We start from the raw sequence: 11,015 nt of genomic DNA on the forward strand, positions 1-11,015 counted from the left end.
CCAAAATATAACATGTAGCTCTCCACCTCACACCGTCATCTAGAGCCCGTTTGGATTGGCTTACAGCTTAAAGCTGTTTGCAGCTTATAAGCTGAAAAAAATAAGTTGGGGTAGTCCAACTTATTTTTTTTGGCTTATAAGCTGTTTTCAGCTTATAAGCTGCTTTAGATAAACTAAGTCAAATGGGTCCAATTATTTTTTTGAGCTTATTTTAAGCATAAAATGACTTTAAGCTGGCCAGCCAAACACTCAAAAAAGCTGAAAACAGCTTATAAGCCAACTTATAAGCCAATCCAAACGGGCTCCTAATCTTCACCGTCATTTTTGTTTTGTTGTCTACACAAGCTCTATTCCCCAACGTTCTCCCTTTCCACTTCTCTCTGTTCCTCTCTTTCTTCTTCCTCTTTGTACTAAAAAAAAAAGAAAAAAAAAAAGCTCTTTGGACAAAATTTTAATTTCTGGTATCATGGCCACTTTTGAACTATTTTTAGTACTCTTCTTGGCCATCACTGGTCATTCAAGTAAGTTTTTCTTTACAATTTTACTGAATTTGAGCCAAAAGCGAAGTCAGAATTTGAAGTTAGTTGGTTCTAATTAATTTATCACTGAATTCAATAGCTTATCTTAGTTATTGAGTTTACACTTAAATATTTACTAAAACAAAAGTGGACATGATTTTGCTACTATCATGACCACTTTTGTACTGTTTTCAGTACTTTTCTTGGCCATCACTAGTCATTCAAGTAAGTTTTCCTTTGTAATTCGAGTCCGAAGCAGAGGCAGAATGTAAAGTTTATGTTTTTTCTATTTTTCTAAATTGGTCACTGAATTTAATAGTTTGTTTTAGTTATTGGATTCACACTTAAATATTTAATAAATTTGTTAACACACAAAGTTATTTATTCATACTTACATATTTATACATATTTAATGAATTTACTAACCCACAAATTACCAGGTATAAGCAAAATCTACTGGCTTTGTCCGAGCCCTTAGCTAAATCCCCTGATTTGAGATTCACATGCTGATCAGATGAAATTTTCCAATCCTTCATCAAACTTCAAGATTTTTGCTTGCCTTGAGCTGATTTTATACATGTTTAATGAATTTCCTAACACAAGTATGGGGTTTAAGCAAACGTTACTGGCTTCATCCGAACTCGTAGCTGATATTCTGCCTCCTCCCCTGATTTGAGCTTCACATGCTGATTACAAACAAGGGTTCTTTTTTTCTTTTTTTTTTTGATTGTTTTAAGCTGTTTTTTTTTTGGGGTGGATTTACTGTAGGTGGTTTGTACTGTATTTGTAAAGATGGAGTAAGTGACCAACAACTTCAGAAGAATATAGATTATGCTTGTGGAGCTGGAGCTGATTGTACTCCGATCACTCAAAATGGTCCTTGTTTTAACCCTAACACTATCAAAGATCACTGCAATTATGCTGTAAATAGTTATTATCAGAAGAAAGGTGCAGCTGGTGCTAGCTGTGATTTCAGTGGAACTGCAACTACGAGCCCAAGTCCACCGACTAGTAAGTTCTTGAGGAAAATAAAACAACTAATCTTCTTCTATTTTTTTTTTCTGTGATCTATTTGTGGATTTACTGATTTTATTTTTTAATTATTCTTTGCAGCAACAGGTTCTGGGTGTGTCTACCAATCTAGTCCTGGGTATGTTCTCTGTTCTCTGTTCTCTGTAGTAGTCATAAATGACTTAGATCTTGGAGCATTTATGTTGTCCAAAAACTTTAATACGAGTCTAGTATAATTGATATTAATTATGTGAGTATTTCTTTTTTTCCTCACAAGTTGGTGGCTCAAATCTACCTTTTAGGTTCACAAAATTTGAGTCCACTAACTTGTGAGAGATTTATGGGATCACCCTGAATATGTTGTTATTTTAACTTGAGATTAAAAGAAAAAAGTCACGCAATTAGTGTCAAACTAGCCTAAGTTGTGCGTGACACAAAATTAATCTTGTTGGTTTTTTTAAATGAAGCATCTCTAACTTAATAAAATATTGCCAGCACCGGATTAATATATATATTCTAAAGCCTTTTTCTTTTGGAAAAAGTTAACAAAAAGATGGGGCCTTTAGGATTATCTTGAACAACCGCCTAGTTTTATATTAGAGATGTTACTAGTAAAATTCTGTTCAAAGGCAAAGCTTATCCTCTAATTTAAAAAAATAGACTTAATCGATTTGATTTTCTTTCGGAGAAAAACGGACTTAAATAGAATTATGAACACCCCTAAATTTGGAAGGCTTATGCTTTAGCTAATAGCTGCAACGGTTGGTATTTGGCGGCAAGTGTGAACTTGTTGTATGACCGAGACGCTCAGAGCACGCCAGCTAATTGAGTTACTTTTTCCAAATTGGTTGACCTTTTTCGAAAGTAAGATTGGCGTTGCCGATTTGTCTTTGCCTTACCAAACTTTTCAAATAGGGCATTCTTGTCCTTGTCCTGGCCTGGCTGTTACTGTTATTTTCCTTGAAATGATAAGTGTTCGATGACTTTTAATTCATCATTATGCGCCCAAAGTGAAAGCCTTTATGATGATATGTTAGTGTTGTATTTGTCTCTTTTTTACCATGATTAAAAGCTGGTCAATTTGTTCCTATTTTCTTCGCAGTAATGAGCGTGTTTCCCCCTGGTTGCACTAGCAATCACAAATCTTATCTGGCTTATGGACGTGCGATTTTATGTCATGATTTCAAGTCATAATATGAAATCAGCGTTTGGACGTGTGATTTTATCTCATGAGATGAAATTTCAAATCATCCAAAAGACATGATTTGAGATTTCAAAAATTTTAAATGTAAAACTTGATTTATAAATTTATATTTTGTAAAAAAGAACCCATAAATTGATAGATATTTTTAACAATTACTCCCATCAATCATTTATCAACCTCATTAATTTCTACTAATTATATTAAAGAGTAGTTGCATTACCGTTCATGTTAAATTTTTTATTTTATTGAATTAAAGTTTTTTGATCAATTGATGTTGTATTTTTTTAAAAGATCTTATAGTAGCGCATTAATTTTGTTATGAACTATGACTTGCTTATTTGGTAAGATTGTATAAGGATTGAAAAAGTTTTGATAGTTTTCACAACTTGTGAAATTTTTATGTCTATAAGGAAAAAATGCAACTTACGAAATCTAAATTGCATGTCCAAACATTATTTCAAATCTTATGGTTTCGAATCATGCCCAACTTACCAAGTTTTTAGCCGTGCGCTACTAGCCTTTGGAATTTCTCGATTATAAAAAAAAAGTTATTTTGCTTGGGGGCGATTTCCTATTTCGTGATGTTCTATTTCAATATTGTTCCAGTAACACTGGTGGAGGTACCACGACTCCAACAACCGCACCACCTGGAACCACGACTCCAACGATCGCACCACCAGGAACCACAACGCCAACAATCGCACCACCAGGAACCACAACGCCAACAATCGCACCACCAGGAACTACAACTCCAACAATCGCACCACCAGGATCCACAATTCCCACGACTGCACCACCTGGCACAACTACTCCAGGAATTGGCACTGGAACTGGCACGGGCACAGGAACTGGAACTGGAACTGGAACTGGCATAGCGACTACACCTGGTGCAAACAATCCAATTTTTGGGCTCGGACCAACTGGAGCTGGTGTCGGCACGGACGGCAGTGCAGTAGGGCATCTCCAAAACAGTATCTTTTTCACCACTGCCCTTTTGGCTATAAGCATTGTGTGCTTGAGGGTCTAAAGTCAAGCAAGATGAAACGTCAATATTTAGGATCACCTGGGAGAAGAATCTATCTTTCTTTAGTTGTTTTCTTCTTCTTTTCTGGTCTTTCTATCTCATTATGGAAAAGTAGGGAATTGGATTCCCTTAGTAATTTTATGTAGTGCAGAAGAATCTGATCCCTGTCCCCTTTATAGATTTCTCCCCTTTGTTGTATATTAAATGTATTAATTAATTATATAGAGTAGAAGGAAGAGGCTGTATTTTTTATTTTAAGATTATAATCAATGAGAACTCTCTACCCCACCCCAATCTCTATCACAAGCTCAATATATCACTATTTCTCTCTTGCTCTAAATAATTATAGTTGTCAAAATGGCATGATCTCTGTGGCTGACTTAAATCTGGCTCACTAGTGGGGCTTAAACCTTGTACTATTAAGCTCATGTTGATTCCAGAACGCATTGGTTATTAACAAACAGTCTGAGTAACTAAATAAGAATTTGGCTAATCATATTTGGGGAGTTTAAGTTTTTAGGGGTAGGTCGTATTTTTTATAGCTTGCGTTAGGTGATTTTCTATGTAAAAATTTCGTGTTCTTTACCTTAGTTCGCGCTTCACAAATCTACTATTGGTTTCACCAAAACACACAAAGAATCATGTTTTCGGAGTCGGAAATTGTGCAATTCAAGAGATCGCGAAAATTTAGTACGGCCTAATTCACCCCATTTTTGTGCGTTTACAAAACAATAATTTATACTAGAGTAAGTTCTCAAATCAAAAGACTAAGAGCCCGTTTGGATTGGCTTATAAGTTGGCTTATAAGCTGTTTTCAGCTTTTTTGAGCGTTTGGCTGGCCAGCTTAAAGTCATTTTATGCTTAAAATAAGCTCAAAAAAATAATTGGACTCATTTGACTTAGTTTATCTAAAGCAGCTTATAAGCTGAAAATAGCTTATAAGCCAAAAAAAATAAGTTGGACTACCCCAACTTATTTTTTTCAGCTTATAAGCTGCAAACAGCTTTAAGCTGTAAGCCAATCCAAACGGGCTCTAATACCTTTGAGGTGATTCAATCATGAGTGCACCATTAAGAGCCCGTTTGGATTGGCTTACAGCTTAAAGTTGTTTGCAGCTTATAAGCTGAAAAAAATAAGTTGGGGTAGTCCAACTTATTTTTTTTGGCTTATAAGCTGTTTTCAGCTTATAAGCTGCTTTAGATAAACTAAGTCAAATGGGTCCAATTATTTTTTTGAGCTTATTTTAAGCATAAAATGACTTTAAGCTGGCCAGCCAAACACTCAAAAAAGCTGAAAACAGCTTATAAGCCAACTTATAAGCCAATCCAAACGGGCTCTAAGTATGTCTGAGGGAAAATCCACTACAAGACTACCTTTAAAATAAGGATACTCCTGTTGCTCCTCTCTCCTCGTTTGGCGCACGGTAGGGTGATTCTAACCTACGCCTCCACCGGAGATGGCGAGAGGGCGACCTCGCAAAGATGAAAACAAGAATCAGGTACAGAACAACAAGGTACTCGAGAATTTGCAAAGAGATTTGGATATCGCATGCTCACAATCCCCAATTCGAAACAAGACGGTAGCGAAAGGGGGCAGTAAAAACCAAGCAAACACTATGACGGGAAGTACTATCACGGGTGGAAAGGCGACTGCAACAACCGATTCAGTCAGTACCCCTACGGTAACGGTTGGTCAAGGCGAAGCGAACACCGGCGGCAACAATACAGTTACTACCTCGTTAGCGGTGAAATGTGGTCTGGGTCCTACAGGTTCCACACCAGAAAAACAAGTGGAATCAGATCCACAACCTATCAACCTTGAGAAGAAGACATGGGCTACTCTTTTTAGCAATAAACTAGCAGCACGTGGACAGTGTTTGAAATTTATTGCTCCGCAGATTCAAAATGGGGAGAAGGTTGCTCAACTTCAAATGGTTGATGTCGCCAAAGAAATAGAAAAATGGAAACACGCTATAATACTATATGTGGTTGGTGACGCTCCTTCAATTGGTGCAATAGATAGGTTCTTAGCTGCGCAAGGGAATTTCTCCGCCAAACCGAAGATCTTCTATCACAACGAGGGGTATTTCATTGTGCGATTTGCTACTATTGAAGATTGCAATGAGGTATTACTGTCTGGCCCTCATACTTTGAATAACAAACCTGTTATCGTGAAGGCATGGTCTCCTGAATTTGACTTCACCACTGAGGTTCTCAAAACAATTCCCTTATGGATTAAACTCCATAATCTGCCTTTAAGCTGCTGGGGTACTGAGTCCTTAAGTCGTATTGGGAGCACAATTGGTACACCGTTATATGCTGATGATTGTACGTCGAGATTGGAAAGGATTTCGTTTGCAAGGATGCTAATAGAGGTGGACATCACCAGGCCACTTCCGAGCAAGGTGAAAGTGCAGGACCCTATGGGACATACCTTTGAGCAAATTGTCACATACGACTGGAAGCCTGAATATTGCCAAACCTGCTTGATGCTGGGGCATAATTGCCATCCCAAAATAGCACCCAAGCAGCAAATTCAACAGGCCCCAAAACAGCTAGCAATAACACAGCCAAATCATGGCCAAAAGGGCAAAAAGAAGACTACCAGACAGGAATGGCATGACAAAGCAACTGCCCAGCCCAATATCACATTAACTGCCCAGAATGTGGACAAAGGAAATTGCTCTGTGGAAGAGAGATGGCAAGAAGTTTGTGGCAAGTCGGCTAATAAAAATGGTAAGGCTGTTGAATCTCAGGACAAAATGGCTATTGGTAATGGTTTTAACCCATTAAGGGATGAGACAAGGGGAAATGACTTACTGCCTTGTAGCTCAAATAGTGGACAATGTGAACGTAGAGATGGGATCATAACCCTACGCATTCCCTATGAAAGTGGTTGCTTGGAATGTAAGGGGTTTGAATAAGGTGTATAAGCACAAGGAGATGAAGGTGTTTATGAGAGAAAATAAAGTCGATGTGATGGCCATCACAGAACACAGAGTTAATGAGAGTGGTGCCGATGCTATAATGGCCAAACTGTTTCCAGGATGGAATTGGTTTTCCAATGCATCACCAAGCAACAAAGGTCGAATATGGCTTGTATGGAACCCGAATACAATTAATGTTCAGGTTCTAGTAAGCCATGCTCAATGCATACATAGTTTTCTCAAATGTTGCACGAGTAGTTTGGCATTTCATTTTACTGCCGTGTATGGGAAACATACTATTGTTGATAGATGTGAAATGTGGAGTGAACTAGGAGGTATATCTTCTTCTCAGCATGGACCTTGGCTGATTATGGGGGATTTCAACTCTATACTACATACTGAGGACAGAATGAATGGATCAGAAGTGCAGGAAGCTGAGGTTAGGGATTTCAAACAATTCCTAACTAACAATAGTATGGCTGAATTACAATCCTTTGGCAGAGACTATACATGGACTAATGGGCATGTCATGAGCATTATTGATAAGGCCACAGTTAATGCAGATTGGATGACAAGTATGCCCAATATACAAGTACAACTCATGGATCCTCATTTTTCAGATCACTCCCCACTACTCATTGATTTTGGTAATGGATCTCACTCTGGTCCAAAACCATTCAAGTTCTTAAATTGTCTGGCAAAGCATCCTGAGTTCCTTAAACTAGTTGAAGAGAAGTGGTTGATCCCTGTCAATGCTGTCCATTTAGAAGGTGTATGGCTGAGACTAAAACATGTTAAACAGGGGCTCAAACAGCTCAATATGACAGAATTTGCTGGGGTGACGGAGAAGATAGCCAACATTAGAAACAATTTGAGGAACATACAAGCTCAAATGAGAGATCATATCCTGGTTGAAGAGTTGTTTCAGGAAGAGAAGGCTCTCAGAACTCAACTAGAGAATTGGAGCAAAGTCGAGGAAAGCATCTACAGACAAAAGTCTAGAATTCAGTGGTTACAGCTTGGTGATTCCAACTCAGCTTATTTCCATGCTAGCATGAAGGGTAGAATAGCCCAGAATCACATTAACTCCTTAACTGGACAAGATGGATCTATTATTCAAACCCCCGAGGGAATTAAGGAAGAAATTATACACTTTTACAAGCAATTACTTGGCTCTTCCAGTAGCTCTCTGCCCACTATTCAGCCAGACATCCTCAAATTGGGACATATACTTACTAGACAACAACAAATTGCTTTGATCAACCCGTTTACTGCTGAAGATATATACAGAGCATTGGTGGACATCGAAGATTCTAAGGCACCTGGTTGTGATGGACTAAACTCTCACTTTTTCAAGAAAGCATGGCTAGTAGTAGGTGAGGAGATTACTCAGGCGATTCTACATTTCTTTGAGACTAATACTATGCATCTGCCCCTAAATTGCACTTCAGTGGCCTTAATCCCAAAAGTAAAGAATCCCTCATCTATAAAAGAGTACAGACACATATCATGCTGTAATACGGTGTACAAGATTATCTCTAAACTGTTGACTGGGAGGATGCAGGGAATTATGGACTGGTTGATTGATAGCAGCCAGGTAGCTTTTGTTCCTGGTAGAGTGATGTCCGACAATATTTTGCTTGCACATGAGTTAGTGAAGGGCTATGGAAGGAAAGGTATTTCACCTAGATGCATGCTCAAGATAGACATGCAAAAGGCGTACGACTCAATGGAATGGACTTTTCTTGAACAAGTTCTTATCGGCTTGAATTTTCCTCAGAAATTCATTACTTGGATTATGGTATGTGTCAAGACTGTCTCATATTCCATCACAATAAATGGTACTCCTACTGCCCCTTTTAAAGCCAAGAAAGGTGTTCGACAAGGAGATCCCATGTCACCGTTTTTGTTTGTTCTTGCCATGGAATACCTTAATAGGTTGTTGAAGACTCTAACAAACAAGAATGGCTTCAAACACCACCCTAGGTGTGCGAAGTTAGGCATCATTCAAATTGGATTTGCAGACGACCTCTTACTGTTTAGTAAGGGTGATACTAGATCAGTCTCACTGCTTTTTGATTGTTTCAAGCTGTTTTCTGATGCCTCAGGACTCATAGCTAATTCGGGGAAAAGTTCTATATATTTTGGTGGTGTGCCTGAAGAGGTTCAGTAGGAGATACTCCATATACTAGGCTTCTCGGTTGGTACTATGCCATTTAGATACCTAGGTGTGCCCCTTAGTTCTAAAAGACTCTCCGTCATGCAGTGCCAACCTCTCATGGATAAATTGTTAGGCAGAATCACAACTTGGACTGCCAGGTTTCTCTCTTATGCTGGCAGGCTTCAGCTAATTAAAAGTGTATTGGTGGCTATTCAGTCATTTTGGTCTCAAATCTTCATTCTACCAAAGAAAGTATTGGAAAAAATTGTAGCAACTTGCAGAAGCTACTTATGGACAGGCGGTAAGGACATCTCAAGAAAGGCCATGATATCGTGGGATACTTTATGTCTTCCTAAGACTGTGGGGGGCCTAAACATTACCGATTGCATGATATGGAATAGGGCTGCCATACTTAAACACTACTGGAACTTATGCCTCAAAAAAGACAAGCTTTGGATTAAGTGGGTGCATATTTACTATGTAAAAGATAGACCAGTTTGGGAACAGAGGCTAAACAATCATCTTGGATGATTAACAAGATTATCAAGGCCGGGAAGTATCTAATAGAAGCAGGTATGACCCCTGACACCTTGCTGCATACACCCACATACTCCATGCGGCACACATACAACATGCTAAGGGGAGTCTTACCAAAGGTTTGGTGGCGGAAAATGACATGCAACAATGCTGGCTGTCCTAGATGGGTATTTGTGCTCTATCTCATAATTCAAGGCAAGCTTTATACTAGGGATAGATTGCTAAAATGGGGCATGATCAGCGACCAAACCTGTCTAATATGCGAAGCTACGGAGGAATCAATTCAGCACCTCTTCTTTGAATGTCCTACCTCTTCTTATATCTGGTGCAAAATTCTTAAATGGCAAGGATATACTAGACAGGCAATGAGCTGGCATAATGAGATGCAATGGGCTGTGAACTTTGCTGCAAACAAGGGCTCTAAGGCAGAGGTATATAGGATGGTGTTGGCAGCCACAGTCTACTACATTTGGCAGCTCAGAAATAACAAAGTCTTTCAGAATCCATCCAGGACTGGTGATCAAGTTGTGAGGCTAATTATACAAGATGTTCTCTGTCGAGAAAATACCTTTCCTAGGTTGGCTAGAATGATGGTCACTCTCAATTTTTATCCCTAGCTTCCTAGATAGTATAGGTGATATTTTGGCAGTGTTTGATTTCAAAGGTAGCAGTTGTTGCTAGGTGTTGCTGATGTTCTGTTAAGTCTAAAATTGGGACTGTCCAGTTTTAGAGGGTCTGGTTTGGTTGTATATATTATTTCCCTGGTAATAAAATCTTTAATTACCAAAAAAATAATAAAAAATAATTGGGTAACACTATGATATTTATTAATTGGGTAACACTGTGGTGGGTTACAGATGGACCTTTGATTCATGAAAGAAAAAATGAGAAGGGACAAATGACACCCAAGATTAAGGGAGAATTAGCCGAGGACTATAAGATGATGGAAAAGAAAGCTAAGGCAGTCAAGATATGTGTCTAGTCCACATAAATAAGATTGGATCTTTGCTTGTGAAACTACGGAGGATATTTGGGATGCTCTACACATTATTCGTGAAAGTACAAATCAAACACTACTAAAAATCTCAATTTTCCCACTAATTTCTCATTGAAAAATGTTTAGTGGCTATTTTCCACTGAATGTCGATGGAAAAAACCTAAATAGTTGTGTCTTCATACGGAAAAATTAGGAAGTTTCTCGGCATTTTAATGGAAACTTGTTCTCCACCATGCATTTTCTAAGTGAGCTGGTTCGGTATAAATGAGGTGAAAAATCATGTTTTATAGCACAAATTTCCTACTGAGTAGTTAGCGAAACAATCAAGAATTAAATTGCTCATGAGCGAATATGAATCCTTCTTAATGAAGGATAAAGAGACTTTCAAAGAGATGCAGTCCAGGTTCACTCATATAACAAACGAATTAAGGTGCCGTTTGGCCATAAAAATTATTCACTTTTTTCCGGAATTTGTTTTTCACTTTTTTCACTTTTGGGCGTTTGGCCATAAATATTCCGAATACAGCTTGAAGTTGTATTCCGGAATACCAAAAGTTCAAAAAACTTGTTTTTAAAAAAAAATTCACTTTTTTCACTTTTTTACAATTACATTTCACCAAAAATTACAATTTCAAAA

At 38.2% G+C, this 11,015-nt stretch overlaps 2 protein-coding genes across 2 annotated transcripts; both read left to right on the forward strand.

Annotated features, from left to right (window-relative positions):
* The first annotated feature begins 306 nt into the window (after nucleotides 1-306).
* Nucleotides 307-4,045, forward strand: LOC132613956 (PLASMODESMATA CALLOSE-BINDING PROTEIN 3-like). The gene is made up of 4 exons (XM_060328280.1): nucleotides 307-521; nucleotides 1,287-1,529; nucleotides 1,632-1,668; nucleotides 3,340-4,045. The coding sequence occupies exons 1-4, from the start codon at nucleotides 467-469 to the stop codon at nucleotides 3,758-3,760; spliced, it is 756 nt and encodes a 251-aa protein (XP_060184263.1). The 5' UTR covers nucleotides 307-466; the 3' UTR covers nucleotides 3,761-4,045.
* A 5,470-nt stretch (nucleotides 4,046-9,515) lies between these two features.
* LOC132613182 (uncharacterized) lies at nucleotides 9,516-9,998 on the forward strand. Its single transcript, XM_060327229.1, has one exon. It carries the CDS (start codon nucleotides 9,516-9,518, stop codon nucleotides 9,996-9,998), a length of 483 nt encoding a protein of 160 aa, XP_060183212.1.
* Nucleotides 9,999-11,015: the final 1,017 nt, after the last annotated feature.

This window comes from Lycium barbarum, chromosome 10 (assembly GCF_019175385.1).
Source record: "Lycium barbarum isolate Lr01 chromosome 10, ASM1917538v2, whole genome shotgun sequence".
Lineage (NCBI taxonomy): Eukaryota > Viridiplantae > Streptophyta > Magnoliopsida > Solanales > Solanaceae > Lycium > Lycium barbarum.

Coding starts and splice junctions, on each gene's coding strand:
- LOC132613956 (XM_060328280.1), top strand. CDS start 467: ATGGCCACTTTTGAACTATTTTTAGTACTCTTCTTGGCCATCACTGGT. Junction 522..1,286: donor GGCCATCACTGGTCATTCAA/GTAAGTTTTTCT, acceptor GATTTACTGTAG/GTGGTTTGTACTGTATTTGT. Junction 1,530..1,631: donor GAGCCCAAGTCCACCGACTA/GTAAGTTCTTGA, acceptor TATTCTTTGCAG/CAACAGGTTCTGGGTGTGTC.
- LOC132613182 (XM_060327229.1), top strand. CDS start 9,516: ATGACATGCAACAATGCTGGCTGTCCTAGATGGGTATTTGTGCTCTAT.